Raw genomic sequence first — 17,850 nt, 5'->3', positions numbered from 1 at the left:
ATTTTTAACGAGACGTCGCCGAAGACATTTACGCAAAATTCAAAATAGGTGAGCGAGAATTTAAATGTCTCTAAAAAACTTCTTACACATGTTTTGTACGAAGACGCCACTTCAAAAACGGAACAAAGCTACGCGGATAATCGTCACCTTGATCTTTTTATCGAAGAGAGAAAACAATATGGGTCAGTGTTTTAAAAGCCCTATCATATATATAGATATATATATACATGTATATATATATATATATATCATATATATAGATATATATACACATCGATTCGACCGCGAAGAAACACTGCTTCCTCATGTAATTAAAATAGAATGATGCCAGAATACATATTACATAATTTCCTGACGAAAGAATCATATATTACTTACGTTCGCAGTGAAATGAATTTCGAGAGAATGATCAATTCCATAAGCGAGAATAAAGCTTATATAAATTCATGGCAAAAACGACGAAGAATTGATGGAACATTTTCTTACTGTAATACAATTTTCAACTACTAATATTTGTTCCAAGGAAAATATCGAACGTTATTAACTCCTATGATTAATTTCACTCGTACTTCGCAAAATGATCTTATAACTTTTATTATATATATATATATATATATATATTTATTATATATATATATTTATGTTCATTCCTTTTACTATCACGATTTATTCTCCTTTTAATGAAATTAAAATAAACAAATCAATAATGCAAAATTCATTTGCGAAATGCGATGATAATAATGGGACGTGGTATTTCTCATCGATTTCTTTTCTTTTTCAACACATTACATTCTCTACTTTCTGTCTTTATTTCTAAAAACGGTGTTACTACTAACGAATGTCGACATTCACCTAATTAATATGTATATGTCATAAAGGTCACGCGTGTGGGTTCTTTTTCACTTATATATATGTATATATATACATATATGTATATATACATATATGTACACGTGAGAAATGTTACGATGGAAAGAAAAATAAAACGTTTTTAGCGACTGAGAAAAAGTAAATAAGTTGCGATTCAAAAAAAAATTAAAAGTTACCAAATTGTGTGTAAGATAATCCTAAAAAAGTCGTGTGATCTATTTCATCGAAGGAAGCGCGAGGCTCTGCTGGATGGAAAGTTCGTTCGTTGGTACGAGACCTATGGATTCGCCGGAAACTCCGATGAGCCTGGCTACGGATACCGAATGTTGCGTCGGGTGCAATGCTACCGGTACAGAATCGTGCAGTTGCATGGACTCTGCAACTTCCGGTCTTTATCTAGACGTTACACCGCCACTCGATGATGCACAACCACTAATGTACGGAAGTTTCCGTGGCAGTCTCTGTCCGTCACCTTCGTCTTCATCCGCCAATTATAATCATCCTCAGATATATCAACAACGGCAACAACAACCACAACAACCACAACACCATCAACAACAACAACAACAACAGCAACAACGACATCACCGTGGTGAGTTGTTGCTCGCCTAGCGGAAAACCAAAATCAAAACCAAAACAATAATAAATAAAAAAAAAAAACAGAGCTGAAAAATGTCGCCAAAGCCGCCAAAAAAAAAAACGTAAACGAGAAATGGAAATGATCTTCTTCTTCGGATTATTATTAATCGCGATAATATAAAATACCTCGAATTTCGGACAATAGAAAATACCAACTCTTCGTAACTCCTTACTTCTTCATTCATTCGTATCAAATTTATTTTCTTAGGCAAGAGCGATTTTTCTTTCTCTCTACTTATCTCTCTCTCTCTCTTTTTATTCTTCAAATATTTTCTATTTTTGAACGAGAAAATTCCTATATATATATATATACTCGTACACATACAATACATGCGACTTATATATCGAGCAATGTTTCGATTCTCGCTTTTCGCACATTTTTTAAAATACACCTAATATCATAATAAGGTTACGCTAATATTAGTGACCTATTAATTGATTTCCATATCAGAGAGAACCCCGTGGACTCTAACAATATGTATAAATATTTTTGTTTCATGTATAATGATGTTAGCTATTTTCTTTATTAATTTTTATGACTATTTTCTTTTCTTTCTCTCTATTTAGTATCATTATCCAATAGTAGAGATTAGAAGTAGCAGATAAATAGAAGGGAGGATGATAATACTCCCTCTATTCTCCCCCCAATTATAGTGCAATTTTTTACACACTTCAAACAACAAAGATTTAAACTTTTTAGATTCATTGTTTTTTCTTTTTTAAAATAACAGTTATCCATGTTGCGATCGAAATTCAATTGTATGTTTGTTGTAATTGGTGGTTATTATCACGTCTTTCATAGATTTAAATTTACAATTTAGATCGCTAAATTATAAAGCTATCCCTGATATATCTTATGTCCAGTAAACGATTCGCGATCATGCACGCAATTAGCGTGTCAACTTACGTACCTGGATGTGCCTCTTTTGCTATTCGTTTCTTCATGAACATCATCAATCAATCTATTTGTATGTACAGCGTTTACAATTATTTTTGCTTTAGCAATGCGCTGATCGCTTTTCATTTATTCGTTTTTAGAAGAATAGTTATTGAAAATGATCAATGGTTGATACAAGAAAGCGATTAGGCTATTTAAACAAAACAAAATATTTAAAAACAATTCTCTATTCTTCTGCTTGAACGTACGTACAAAATATTATCATAACGTGCCTATGAAGAAATTCACAATATAAATATATACAAATATAATATACTATATTAGTACGCGAGGAATAATTTTTTATCTAGTTGTTATTATTATTATGATTATTATTATGATTATTATTATTATTATTATTATTATTATTATTATTATTATTATTATTATTATTATTGTTATAAGCGTCGAAAGTAATGTGCATGCCTACAAATGTGTGCGAAAGAGCATCCAGTGCTTTTCCGAGAGTATGTACATAAATAATTTTTTCATTAAATTAGGCTAAACTTTGTTACAATCTATATATGCTATTTTCGTTACATTAGATTATAGTATTATCGATTATAATAATTATGGAACGATCCATGACATATCGCCAATTAACGTCATTTTTTCACGAACTGAAATGAACAGCCAACTATTAGTATAATAATATTAATATCTTATTTTAGATGAATTTTTTATAGTTATTCAATGTATATACATACATAGATATATGATGTATATTCATATATTATATATGTGTATATCTGATTAGTACAATTATTATAGAGACAGACTATTAATGGTGCATTCACGCAGTGCTTTCATTAACAGTTTCAAATAAATTTCGTTTAAATAGATCGACGAAATAATTTACATTATTAGAATCGTCTAGTACAATCAGTTTACATATCGTTCTTCTAATTTTCATTGAAACTTGTTCTTCGCGTTATATAATCGACGGGTGCTTCACAATCCCTTTAAGTCGCTCTGTAAAATATTATATATATATATATATATAATACATATCGTTAAAATAGAGTCGCGAAAGGGATAAAACTAAATAATTATAGTTCTTTATTTCTATAAAAAAAATAATCATTTGTATTTGTTATTAATCGTTAATCTTTTTAAAAATCATGACAATATACGTTCTCACTTAAAACAAGCGAGAAATCTTCCGATATTTCTCTACGTCCGAGCGATCGCAACTAAATTGTGCGATTAAAAATATGCAAATGCACACATATCCTAATTTCAAATTCAATTCTTCTTTTATGCTACGCCGATAAAATGAATTTTTTTTTGTTTTATTACTTTTTCTATTGCACACTTATATATTTTTATTCTTCCTTTTTTGTTTTTTCTTTTTTATATATAATAATATTACACAATCTATAAACTTAATGAAAAAGGATTCTACATTTGTATGTCGTACGAAAAAAACCGTTTCATTTTGTAAATTAGATTTCGTGTGTTCACGTAACTGAAATAATACAGTATTTGTTAGAAAAGGTCTCATTATTTCCTTTGTCGCACGAATTTTTATGATATATTAATATAAAGCTACACGAAAGGTCCACCTATTTTCTTTATTAATTACCACATTCTGTGCTCTCTTTATAATTATAATTACGAACCTATATAAAAAGAAAAAAAACATTTAAAAAAAAACAACAAAAAATACAACAAAATAGAAAAGAAAAAGAAGATTCTATTAAACCATAAAACGAACTTTAATAATAGTACTCGTAGTTAAACTGCTTCTTCTTAGGTGCATACGTATAATATTCACTATAAAATTGATTACGTTTTTGTGCTGTATAAAAGTATCGCTGCCACAGTATTGCATATATACATACTGTAATTCAATTTTATTTATGCATACTTGATAAATTTACTGCGTGAATATGCATATACATATATAAATATATATTTTACATATATAATATACAGTATGCATACATGTAATGTATGCGTGAAAACGTACACATTAGTGGATAAAATGTGTGTACATATATCACATGTATTACTCATTATTTGTACGCTATAGCTGCAGCGACGTTATTGTTATATTGTTGTTGTGTTGTTATCTTTCTTCTTATTCTTAATTATTGATATCACTGTTCATTGTATTATTGTTTAATATCGCTATTATTATTATTATTATTATTATTATTATTATTATTATTATTATCATTATTATTATCATTATTATTATTACCGTTGTCAGTCGTAGTAAAAAAAAAAGAAGTAGTAGTACTACTATTATCAGGATTGCTATTATCATCATTATTCTTGCAAAAAGAAAAGAAAAAGCACATTCGCGATATACAATCAATTTTCTCGGGTAACAATTTGCCCAAAATTCGGGAAGGTATACTTCCTATTACAGAATAGTGATCGCAATACCATGATCGCTCGCCGTAGAATGTATGTACATACATCGTGTTCAAAAGTACGTCCGTGGGCCGCATTAATTTTGCTCTATAAATATCGTACTTTACTCTTTTTTGTGTTCGTTAATACATATATATGTATTATAACGAATATATATACATATATATATATGTATATATAAAACAAAAAGCCGTTCACGTATGAGTGCTTCCAGTAGAATCACTCTTCAAAGATAATTCTTGTACTTATATTTTTTGTTCTTATTTATCTGTAGAAAGTATATTTATCCTTTTTAACAATAAATTATTCTTTTCACCCTTTGCGTTAGGTTCACCCTTGTTTCCTTTTTTCATCCCTCTTTAAATCAATCCGAACCGTTTTTCTAGCATTCTTCAGATGCTCTTATATAATATTTTATCCAATACAATTTTCGTCCAGAATTTTTTTTTTTTTTTAAGGAAATATTTTTTCTTATTATTATCATTATTATTATTATTATTATTATTATTATTATTATTATTATTATTATTATTATTATTTATAATCCATCCATGTTATATTTCCACGGTAAGTGACGAATTTTGTGTTATAATTGGCTTGTTATCATTTTTCGCTATACGCTTTTTTTCGTTTAAAATATTCAAAAAATCACATGTGTTTGTTCTTTTTTCTTAATACTTTCTATTTTTTTTCTTTTTCACTCTCTCTCTCTCTCTCTCTCTCTTTCTCTTTGTCTTGCTTTCGCGCGTTTTTATTATTACATAAAAAAAATCTCATATAATGTAAGCTCGTTCGCTCCATAAGAATAAACTTTAAGTATATGAGAATAATAAGACTTAAAAATTAAGAAACAAAAAGAAAAATTATAAATTACGCATAAAAACAAATTAGAATTTTTCTCTCTCTCTCTCTTTTTGAGAAGCAATCGTAATACAACGGATTCTTTCCACATCGATTACATTTCGGTCTAGCTCTAGGTCAAGACTAGTAGACGACAGCGTGGCTCCCAAACGGAATCACGGTCAGAAGTATATTTACGTGTAATATATCTATCACTGGCCTTAGTTTACAATCTATGATAAAATACTTCAACAGTATTATAATAGCCAACCCATAAATGCTCAATGACACGAAGAATACTGGTTTGTCCCATATTCATTAACCGTAAAGTGATATAATTATTTTTTTTATTTTCTTTTTTATATAACGTTCATCTAGTAAACCTGCATTAACGATAATTTAAGAACTTCAATAGTTTCCTTTCGTATAACTCTTTATCATAACTACTATTATATATATATGTATAAAAAGAAGAAGAAAATTGGCAGCAGCTACAACTAAATTGCAGATGTTTGTAATTGCTTCTTTCACCGTATATCTTTCGTGTGATTTTCATAAAAGCGACCCATATCCGTAGCATGCCACACAACTGGCGCACTTCCTTATGTAAATTCCTATATTTACTTCGTTCAAACTTTTCTCTCGTTGAAAATCGATTTCATATAAAAATTTCATTCACGCGCGTTCTCAACACTTACAAGGATTTCATATGACCTCGTCGATACCGATTTTTTTTAAAACTTTACACTATTATAGGGGTCCATTAGGAGACCACTGATAAATTGTACAAGCAATAAGACCCAACCGTTTTCTATAAAAAACAAAGGAAGAAGTTTCAACCCACTGTCGCGTGTTAGGCTCAAAACTTTTCAATCAATCCCATCGCGTGTTGTATTCCAAACTTTTCAGCCCCTCTCGTCGTGTTAAGTTCAATATTTTTCAATCCACTTTTGGTGTTAGACTCAAAACATATCATTCCAACGTCGCGTGTTAGACTGAACATTTTTTAATCCATCCTCGTTTATTATTATTATTTTTATACTACTATATAACAATGAATGTGAAAACTTTTCCCTTCGTTTTTGTCTTAGAAACGATTGAGTATTGAATAGTCTTATTGTTTGAACTATGTATTTATGGTCCTAATGAAACCTGACAATAGTGTATAGTTTTTCAAAAGTCGGTATTTTGAAGGTCTAATGGAACTCTTGTCAATCGTTTTTTCTTTCAATTATTTAAATAATAAATGAAGTTTTTTTCTAAATTCGTATTTACGCGCATGCCGCTTCTGATCGTGTTCTTCTTCTTATTATTATTCTTGATTCTCTATTTTTACATAATAATAATAATAATAATCGGTATTAATTATATAGCTCGCTTGGACTAATAAACGCGATATGTAATAATGATTAAATAACGAGTTAAATAGCATTATGGGAATAGGAAGTGAGATGATATAACAGATAAAAATATTCGCTTCTTCTAAGAGAGTGACCTTGTGCCTTGTCTCTATTTTTTTTTCTTTTCTTTCAATAAAATCGATTAGATTCGGGACAGGGTGACATGGTCGAGATGACGATGACATCGGCTGTACCGCGAAACAAACCAAGCCCCGGGTCAACGACTCTAGAGGATGTCCTTGATTCCCTTCTGGGTCTGCCACCTGCGTCGCGTACACCTAGTCCTGGACCAGGTCCTGTAGTTAGCTCTGCGACTTCGGCGTCCATGCGTCATCGATCTAACATTGGTCAGACTAATGCTAAAGCCGGGAAAAGCTGCAGCGACCTACGTCAAGACCTCCAAGGTAGGAGGACTATGTAAGTTTACGTTTTGACGCACAACAAATTTCTCAACAAAATTTCTATTGAGTTCTAATACCGTGTATGTATATCTGTACATACGCAGGTTGTATCACTTGACGTAATCATCAAAATATACATTATGTAGAACTCCTTTATCAAAAAAAGATACACGATCAAAAAATTACTCATAAATGACGAATCTTTATAATACGAATCGAAATAATGCTTAACGCTTTAATACGATAATGGTGCAAGATGGAGCCAACGCAATTAAATAAGAAAACGAATGTACAAGAGAATCAACACGAACGATCGAAACGGGCACTTTTTAAATGTCCGAAGAAATAATAAAAAGAGAGGAGATGTTCAAAAAAAAAATAAATCAAAAAATAATAATAATAATAATAATTAAAATACAATTATAAATATATCTTATTAACGATACCAAGTGCGCAGTGGCAATCACTACAAAGTTCGAAATAGAAACCAATGTGTAAAAATCTTCGATGAATATCAAAAGAGAAAAAGATTTCTGGGATCGAGTATCAACGGGACAATCGTTTATCATCACGTCACGACGGACTGGAGTATCCTCTATATCTGTAAAAGATTATTTTATTAAAGCATTATGAATTAAAATTGTATTTTTAAATGAAAAATGTGTGTGTGTGTTTCGATCGAACGGAAAACAAAAAGTGATATAGATATATTAAACGTTCAAACACCTGTATATGTATAATTGTTACAATTATAAGCTTGAATTAGTAATAGCGTAGGGAATATTGATAATTTTACAAAATCGATTTACCTAATGAACATAACAATTTATGTAGTTAATTTAATTGATAGAATAAATAAATATTTATGAATGCACGAATTACATTGAGATAGCTATTAACGGTAAATAATTTATTATGCATGATTAAAACCAACGTTTTGATTTGAATTATTACACCACAACCTGTGTTAGAAAAAATTATGTTTGCAACAGTTATAAAATTCCTGGTAGAAGTGTAAAGTCTGTTGAAATCACAAGGACATCACCAATTAAGTATCTTCCTTGTGTTAATTGTTCCTGTCTATTACCTATCTCATCCTAAAAATCAATAAGAAATATGTTCTTAGGTAAATATAATAGAATTGTATTAGAAAACAGACAAATAAGGTGTCCTTCCTTCTCCGCAGCTTATTGTTATCCCATCTTGCCTTTTATCGCTTAAATTCAAAATTATGTCTTACTCTGACGATATCGAAAATTAATGAAATGTCGCAGAGTCCGTTAGAAGCACGCTCGAGCTACAGGAACCGTACGAGGATCAACGTGGCTCGTGTGACGCAGTAAAGCTGACAAGACGAAAGAGCGATGGGAGCGACCTGATATCTTCAAAAACTTCATCAGCTTCCTTGCAATCAAAATCTGTTGGTCAGCATCGTCGACGACGGGTCTCCTTCGATAATGCTCAACAAGAGAGAAATGGTCTGACAACGAATGCTACAGACAAGATAGTGCACTGTCGAAATAATAAATGCACTAATTCTGCCACTTTACTCGAAGCAAGAAAATCCTACAAGAGCTGCCATAATTGCACCTGCTTGTACTGCTCAAGAGAATGTAGAAGGGCTCATTGGCAGCGACATAGAAGAATCTGTTTGCATTCTCGTGCTGGTAGTCTCTGCAAAGAAGTATTATCATCAGCAAAGGAGGATCCAAGAACTTTAAGGCACATCTCCGCCTTGGCTAAACGCGGTTATGCTTCCCATGGACGTGGCGCAGTCAAATGTTTCTTTTCAAGTCCAGAAGCAGCAGAGAGATTCGTTGGAAATGGTTTTCCAGAGCTTGGCGAGCCTACTTACATCAGATGGTCAGATCTCTTACCTGGTGAAATGGGTGCAGAGCTCTATGCTGAAGTAATGAGGCTTTGTAAATCCTACAACCCAGACACCAGATTGGTCCTTTATGTTGCAATTTGCGTTGTTAGCGAGGTACCAACAAGCGGTGCTGTTAAATGGGAACGGCAATTAGTATCACGGTGCGCCAAACTTCGTTTGGATTCAGCTTTTAGACAGCCAAATTTCTCTACATCACCACAAGGTAAGCAACAAACAACGTCGCCATGCAACATTACCAGGGAAATGGACTCGCCAGAAACGCTTGTTCTTACATCATTGCCAACTAGCACCAGCGTTGGTCAGAATGCATCTAGAAGAGCAAGAGAAATTGGCTTTACAAATATTCAAAGACAATTAAAACTTCGTGGCGTTTCTCTTAAGAGGCACTTCCCTCAAGTATATAGGAAACTTTGCTCATATGTCGATGGTTCTGTTGATAAGTTTGCACCTGTAACAATTTATCCAAGAGATCAAACTTCGGGTAAAAGCTTTATGTGTATCATTATGCTTGATGCAGAGCCAGAACGACTTCGGCTACTTCCAACTGACTCTTCCAGAGTGAAAACTGTTGACATTAGCGTAGAACAGGAATAAAATATAAAACATGAAAAAAATTAGATTGCAACCTTTTTAATCTCTTTAATTTTTCAAGATATATCGTCCATGGGATAGGATAATGCTGTATACTCACAATAATGAGCGATCTTGCAGAATAAATGATGCATTTTGTTGGAGATAAAGAATACATTAGCTATCAGTATATAGCTAATCGAATATACTTATCCGTGTTATTCGATGATTGCTGATATATACTAGATTGCTAAATTTCATATTACAAATATGCAGTATATAAAAACTGTGATTTTACACGTTTGAAAGTTCTTACCATTTTGTCAATCACTATGAATGCATGTCGTCAAGAACATTAAGCATTAAAGGATAATTTTATCTCATGAAAGTAGATGTCAGAAAGTAATTAAATATACTTGAGTGAAATATATAATTAAAAGTAATAGTTATAAACAAAATGTTTTGATTTAGTAAATAATATACACAATAGAGAATACATTTCTTTAAAAATAATTATCTGTGATAGCTGACTGATTCCTGATTCCTTTCTTTATTTCAGTATGCTATTATTATTATCATTATCATTATTATTATTATTATTATTATTATTATTATTATTATAATTATAATTATTATTATTATTATTATTAAACAAGTCTTCCATAAATTTTATATTTTCAAATGCAGTAGAGTAGAAATTAATGTACTAACTATTAAAATGCTATTACAGTTAATTCACGCAAAGAAGTATTCTCTTAATCTAAAAATGATTTATATTATTGTGTATGTTAATATCTAAATCTTAATTTTTATTTATATTTGTTATATTAGTATATTAAGAAAATGTTTATATATCCCAATAGATTTACTGACGATATGTACTCAAATTGGCCAACAAGTTGATAATAATTTTAATTAATAATGTTAATGAAAAAAGTAAAAAAGCTTTATTTAAATTTATTACAAATGTTTTTCATATAAAATGTAGCAAATCAAAGATATATATGTTAAGTTTAAATTATAATTAAATTAAATTTCCCCTGTGTAATGAAAATTATCAGTAACTTACACATTCTTAACAACCACAGTCTTTATTATAAAATATTTAATACTCCTTTTTAATATTAAAATTAACATTAATAATAAATAATAATAAACTCTTAATTTGAGATCATATTAAATCTCTTATCTCCATATTAACTTACTGAAATATTTGATAAAGTATTAAATACAGTACAAAGGTACCAGTATTCTAAACATTACTACTCGTGTTTATTCCATGATATAATTTAATGGCGCAAAAATAAATTGTCATATTACCTTTCTTTCAAAACAAATTTAAGAAAGAAGTAATAAACTCGCATTTATTTATTATAAGAAAATATTATAAATAATTTGATCTGTATATTACATTAAATCATGCACGTCTAATATAAAATTTATTAAGTCACACTTCAAACGCATACTCATTATTATCAGCCAAATATTTAAAACTGCTAATAAATAGTAATAAGAATATCAATTTTTATTTTAACCTCAAATTTTAAATCGACTTGTAATAATTCTTATTATAATATCTATTAATTCGTCGATTTATACAGGGTGTTCAATAAAAAGCATTCAATATTTATATGGTAGATAGGGCATACTGTGTTAAGTAAAAAAGTTCTAATAAACATAGGTCGAAAGGTCAATCGTTTCCGAGATATAAACGTTTTTATTTGCTATTATCATGATTGACTTTCTACCTAATTGCCGTTATTTACAAAAGATTTTCTACGAGTCCACCATCCATTTCTACACACGCTTGGCATCTTCTTTTTAAAGAGTCGCGAACTCTCTCGAAAATTCCCCATTTTTGTCGAATTATTTGACAAGTATGGTGGATTCGGTTACGTAATTCTTCTACGTTGTTTATTGGCGAGGAATACACTTGGCTTTTTAAATAACCCCATAAAAAAAAGTCAAAAGGGTTTAAATCGGGGGATTAAGGAGGCCATGCAACTGGTCCACCACGTCCAATCCACCTTTGACCGAACACCGTGTTTAAATGCTTTCTCACATTGCGTAAAAAATGAGGTGGTGCTCCATCATGCATGTACCACATCGATAATCTTTCTGCCAAAGGCATATCATCCAAGTACTGAGGTAATGTATTGACCAAGAAGTTGAAATAATCAGCATCTGAAAGCTGATTTGGGAGTATTACAGGGCCAAGGAGGTGATCTACAATACCTATCCAAACATTTAACGAAAAATGGTGTTGGTGATTCGTTTCAATAAGTGCATGAGGATTTTCTTTTGCCCATACATGATTATTATGGACATTTGTTATTCCATTCCGTGTAAATGCAACTTCGTCGGTAAATAAAATGCAAGATAAAAAATTGGGTTGCAAAGCACATTTTGTGAGTAGCCACTGAGAAAATTCTATTCTTGCTTGACAGTCCAGTAGAGTGAGGACTTGTACTCATTGGATGTGGTATGGGTACAGTAACTGATCATGAAACGTTCTCCAAACCAAAGTACTACCGATTCCTGTGGCATCAGATATCCTTCTTACACTGGTTCCGGGATTTTCTTCTATAATTCTTAAAATACGATTCTCTACATTGGCAGAGTTTCGATAGCAAGATTTAAATGAGTCGGATTCACAAAGTAGTTAGTGAAGTTTTTGAAAGAGTGTATGAGAAGGAACCCTTCGATTAGGAAATTTTTCCGCGTAAAGACGTTTTACCGCTAAAGCACTTTCATTGGCACTACCATACATAAAATGCATGTCTGCCATTTCTTCGTTTGAATAATATGCCGACATTTCAATGAAACTTCGTAACTATCTAACAGCTACAATTGCTGATCCACGATTAATCTCAGAACGCGATTTATAAACACTGCAGTAAATAACGCATGCGATGGAAGCAAGTAAGTCAATCATGATACTAATAAACAAAAATGTTTATATCTCGGAAACGATTGACCTTTCGATGTTTACTAGAACTTTTTTACTCAACACAGTGTGATCTATCTACATATAAATATTGCATGCTTTTTTTGAACACCCTGTATATTGCTGATACACGTATAAATATTTAGGAGCATAGAAGAAACGTGTAATCGCAATCAAATGTGATGGAAATAAAAAGTGGGCAAATTATAGTACGATGAGGCTATTAAAGTAATGTCAAAATAAAAATGGCTAAATTATAATTAATTAATAAATGACCAATCATAATTTTATGAACTTTTGTTTTCCCCAAATCGTAAATTTTTGTGTATTTCTTTACATCAAAGTATGCTGTGACACTTTATTTGTTTGATTGAAATTGAGCGCATGAAGTGCTCAATACCGTAACATTAGGGACCCAAAAGGGGTACCACACTCTTCCCGAATCTAGGATTATAAAAACGTATAAATATTGTAATATGGGAACTAGCTATCCATATTTGTTCATTATAATCAAACTACTTATATTTAGAAGAATATTGTAAGAGAATCAAATAATAAATTACAAGTTATTAATGTAAGATGATTTGTTAAAGTTTTAGAATTTTGTAATAAGTATATCCGGACAATTATTCCAATATAATCTAAAAAATTTTAATGAGAAATATAAGTAAATTTACAGAAATGAACATTTAGATTTATTCATTATTTATAATTAATTTGCAATTATTATTCTTAAATTAAGACCAACGAAATGCTCCTTGGCTCCTTAATAATTAACTTATGTTAAATATTTCCTTAGATGCTAATACAATGAAAGACAGATCCAACGCATTAATTTTAAAAAATTTATGATAAATTTGACATACCATGAACCAATGTTTCTATATTACACTGCATAGATTATTAGTGGAGATACATAAGCAATAAACATAAAATTAAATATTAAGAAATGTCTTTTTACAAAATTTTAGATTTTGTATATTGGTATTACATTTGAATCTTAACCAATCAATTTTGAATGTTTATTTCGTGTTTAACCAATGATATTAGTACATTCATATGTACGCGTCGGGTTTTTCTTCTTCTATACACATTACTGTTCAGTGTAGTAAAACACCGGGCAAATTAACTGTTGGTATAGGGATACGAAAGAAACCGTTAGAAGACTTGAATATTTGTAATTCGTTGAATATACTTTAATTAAAGAATTACTAAAATAAATTAATTATGGGTAATTATATTAGCAGAATTTTGTCACATGATAGTGAAGAAAAACATAATGTAGAAATAGCTGAAACTGCGGAACAATCAAATTTAGATAAAGAGTGTGATTATTCAAGTACAAATCAACAATTGTTGACAGATCCCAGATCAATTACTACTGAAATATATAGAACGCCAATAAAGGTAAGATTTTATCAAATTCATACAATATATTTTTATAATTTATATATAATTGAATTTATTTAAAAATATACTATAGAGAAATGAATTATTCAATATTTGCTGTCACCAATTATTAATGTTTTATTTTTGTATAAATACTTTTCTTTGTGTTTGTTATAAATGATAAGAAAAATAATAAAATAAAAATTAATAGATTAATCCTACATCACCTAATAATACAAGAATGATAGTTGATGTATTAACAAAAAATATGAAGAAACCGTATTTAGAAACTAATTTTGATTCAACGATGTCACCTTCGACATTAAATAACTATCTTGATCCAAGATCACCAATTGTTAATCAGCCCAGAACACCAATTTCGGTAAGTTATGTACATTTTAACTCTACTATCATTATAATATATTTTAAACATTTATTGATCTGAATGAATCATATATAACAAGTTATATTAAATTTATTATTACTTAGGTTGATAACTTATTATCTTGCAAAACACCAACTCTTGGGATTAAAAATAATACAGAAACATTACCATTAGCTAACTTGAAACATATTGAAAGTTTCAACTATGATCCAAGATCTCCATCTACAGATTTTAATAGAACACCAATTAATATAGAAATAACAAAGAAATATTTACAAACAGAATCTGAAGAAAATGAAGAAGGCTTGTGTAGTAAAACAAATAATCATCCAAGATATTTGTTTTGCGAAACAACATCGTCTGATACACCTGAAATATTAGCAGTAGTGGATGAAACATGCGAAGCTATTAAATCTTTGCAATTTAATCATTCTGATAGTGAAACAAAATTACGTGTAAGTGATAATGTTAATCATATGAATAACGAAAATGTTAATAATGATATTACTTATAATACGAAAAACTCACAAAATAGAGATCTTACAAGTATAAACAGGATTAAAATATGGAAAGATTCAGAGTTATCTGAAAATTTAGAGCAGTTTGAGATTAATGAAAATAATGATAAAAAAAATGATGAAGAAAAATTTTCATGTCCATCTAAAGAAGAAATTGAAGTTATATTTGATGATGATGATAATATAATAAAAAGAAATAAATCAATATCTGAACAACTTACAATTACAACTGAAGATGAAATTAAAGATGTACAAGATACATTGGGTGATAAAAAAAAGTAAAAACAAGTAAAAAAACTCCTATATTATATAATAAAAATATAAATAAAATTTCAAAGGTATTCATATACAATTTATATATTATGTGCAAATATAAATAATACTTCTTATGATAATAATATTCATTTAATTTTTATTCTTGTTCTTTTGTTGTTTTTAGAAACGAACACCTCTTGGAAACAGGTGTAATAATGCTCAATTAGATACAGTATTGACTAATTCCCCTCAAAATGTATTACAAAAGAAAAATTGCAATAATTTGATACAATGTGAAAATACACCACCTCATAAAAAATCTTATGATAAGTCAAAATATAATGGAATTAAATGGGATATTAATTCAACAGTTATTATTTAAATAATTATTTATAAATATAAAATAAACTGTAATCAATTTTGATTAATGATATTGTCAAACATTTTTTATTATTAACAATATATTTATTTATTATATTATTGTTTTTTTTTAAATTAGGACAAGTGATTCTTATCACTATGCTTTTGTAAAGCCGATCGTATTTGAAATTTAACTGTTTGTATTGAATTTTGAAGATCTTGACTCGGCTTTATTAACTGTTTAATACTGAAAAATTAATATTTATTAATATTACTAATATATATTTTAAACAATATAAATTTTTATAGATAAATTTCTATCTGTATTTGTATAAATGTAAAAATTATGCTAAAAAAATACACTACCTTGAATTTTTTAAAATAATTCTTTTTTTAATTCCATCATTATCCGGTACTTTTTTAATAACAGTATTTTTGTCTGTCTTATCTGTGTTATTAGATACATTTTTATCTTTAACATTGGATTTTAAAATAGTGCTAGTATCTATAATTGATGGCCTAATTACTTTAACCTTGAAATTATCTCTAATAGATCGTCCTTTGTAATTTTTTATTTTTCTAGGTTTATCATAATTTTTTATTTCTGCACCATTTATATTTCCAGTATCTACTATTTCAGATTGAACTGGTTGTACAGTTGTTGAAGTTGATGCTTCAGTATTATATATATTTCTCCTTTCTGTTACTGCATTAGATTCATAGTTTAATTGCTGATCATTATAATAAAAAGGTTCATTGTAATTAGCTTGATAATTAGCTTGATAATTAGTTTGTTTAAATTCATTCATAGGAAAAGGCAGTGAAGTTACTGTTTGTTGTCTTTGTGATAATTCCCTAACATTATAAATAAAAAGATTTTTATAAAACATTGATTTATGATAAATAAATTGATATTGATAATTTTTTCACGCATACCTATTATATGTAAAATCTTGTTTATTACGTTTTAATCGTACGGACACATCTTTATAACGTTGCATAAGCTTTGCTCTTGTCTCTGATATAGATTCCAATTCAGGAGCATAAAAAACATGTAGAATACCACCGTAAAAATTCTTGCCATCAAGGAAGTGCTTTGCTATTCTGTACAGTATATTGTAAATGATGTTGAAAATTCTGTTATGTATGCTATACATAAATAAAAATGAAATTATTTCAATTAATTATAATTAGATTTTCTAAATATAAACCTTGCACTTCGTATATCTTGGTAATGTATATGATATGCTTCTGTAAATTCTTCTGTAGGATAATTAGAAACTACATGAACTTTTTTTACAGCTCCATAAGGACAGATAAGCTTTTTTATTTCTTGTCTTAACTGCAATTGTGGTACATCACAAATCATCAAATGTTGAGATTCATCATTAATTGTATATATCTGTTGGGTGGAGGTGATGTGTTAGAGAAAATATATGTAAAATGAAAAGAGTTATTATAATGTAAATATATATATATATGGACCGTTTATAATGAAAGTGATCCATTTTTGAAAAAAATTCATAAAACATAATTTTTATAAATATAAATATAATTGTTTTCACACAAAATATACATAGTTAACATAACCTAAAAAATCACAATATACAAAAATGATATTGTAAAAGGATACATATTTACGAAGCTACCTTAACAGCAGTCAACTTTTTCCCTTGTCTATAAGGTGGTCGTGTTCGACATAATTTTTCTTGTACATGATGAGAAAGTTGTGTTATAGCAGGTTCATTTGACACAATTTTGTTATTGTCGGCCATATTGTACCTTTAATAAAACCAATATTATGCTTCGTACATATAAACATATAACTGTCAAATAATTTCAATGCTTCAAATATTATTTATGTACACAATAATAAGTTATAATATATTATAATTATTTGTAAATATATATTGTTCATTTAAAATGTCTTTGTATTAATTGTTATTATTATTGAAATATTAACAACAAAGTAATAAAATTGTTTTCTATTAGCTAAATAAAAAAATTCCCTAGATGTTATGCGGTAATAATAATCTAGTAATAATCTTGTCATGTGTACAATGATC

The 17,850-nt window shown here is 29.1% G+C and overlaps 3 protein-coding genes across 10 annotated transcripts in view; 2 read left to right on the top strand and 1 right to left on the bottom strand.

Moving 5' to 3' along the window:
- Positions 1–13,563, top strand: part of LOC107068986 (uncharacterized) — a 30,446-nt gene extending 16,883 nt beyond the window's left edge. The window contains exons 10-12 of one of the 7 annotated variants that reach the window (XM_015325866.2): positions 1,100–1,462; positions 7,215–7,472; positions 8,744–13,563. In XM_015325866.2, coding sequence (XP_015181352.2) covers positions 1,100–1,462; positions 7,215–7,472; positions 8,744–9,954 — 1,832 coding nt within the window. In that variant the 3' untranslated portion in view covers positions 9,955–13,563. Of the gene's footprint in view, positions 1–1,099; positions 1,463–7,214; positions 7,486–7,573; positions 8,348–8,743 lie in introns of those variants that run through there. The other 6 variants (XM_015325871.2, XM_015325872.2, XM_015325870.2 and 3 more) reach the window with 6 other exon arrangements.
- Positions 13,564–13,705: 142 nt separating this feature from the next.
- Positions 13,706–15,853, top strand: LOC107068988 (uncharacterized). Its single transcript, XM_015325873.2, is given in 5 exon segments — positions 13,706–14,284; positions 14,478–14,648; positions 14,756–15,446; positions 15,449–15,507; positions 15,609–15,853. Coding segments are annotated over 5 exon segments (1,299 nt in total). The 5' UTR covers positions 13,706–14,104; the 3' UTR covers positions 15,807–15,853.
- Positions 15,854–15,855: 2 nt separating this feature from the next.
- On the bottom strand, positions 15,856–17,737 carry LOC107068989 (uncharacterized). Of its 2 annotated transcripts, none has more exons than XM_015325874.2 (5): positions 17,434–17,737; positions 16,996–17,186; positions 16,721–16,888; positions 16,151–16,639; positions 15,856–16,031 (listed from the first exon to the last, which is right to left on the bottom strand). In XM_015325874.2, exons 1-5 carry the CDS (start codon positions 17,557–17,559, stop codon positions 15,920–15,922), a joined length of 1,086 nt encoding a protein of 361 aa, XP_015181360.2. In that variant the 5' UTR covers positions 17,560–17,737; the 3' UTR covers positions 15,856–15,919. The 2 variants fall into 2 exon arrangements, with proteins under 2 accessions (XP_015181360.2, XP_015181361.2); XM_015325875.2 differs by having other exon boundaries at positions 17,418–17,662.
- Positions 17,738–17,850: the final 113 nt, after the last annotated feature.

Source organism: Polistes dominula, unplaced genomic scaffold (genome assembly GCF_049000335.1).
Source record: "Polistes dominula isolate Pdom_NZ unplaced genomic scaffold, Pdom_raw_medaka contig_49, whole genome shotgun sequence".
NCBI lineage: Eukaryota > Metazoa > Arthropoda > Insecta > Hymenoptera > Vespidae > Polistes > Polistes dominula.
The sequence above is the reverse complement of the archived record's forward strand: the minus strand, read 5'-3'. Positions and strand labels throughout refer to the sequence as shown.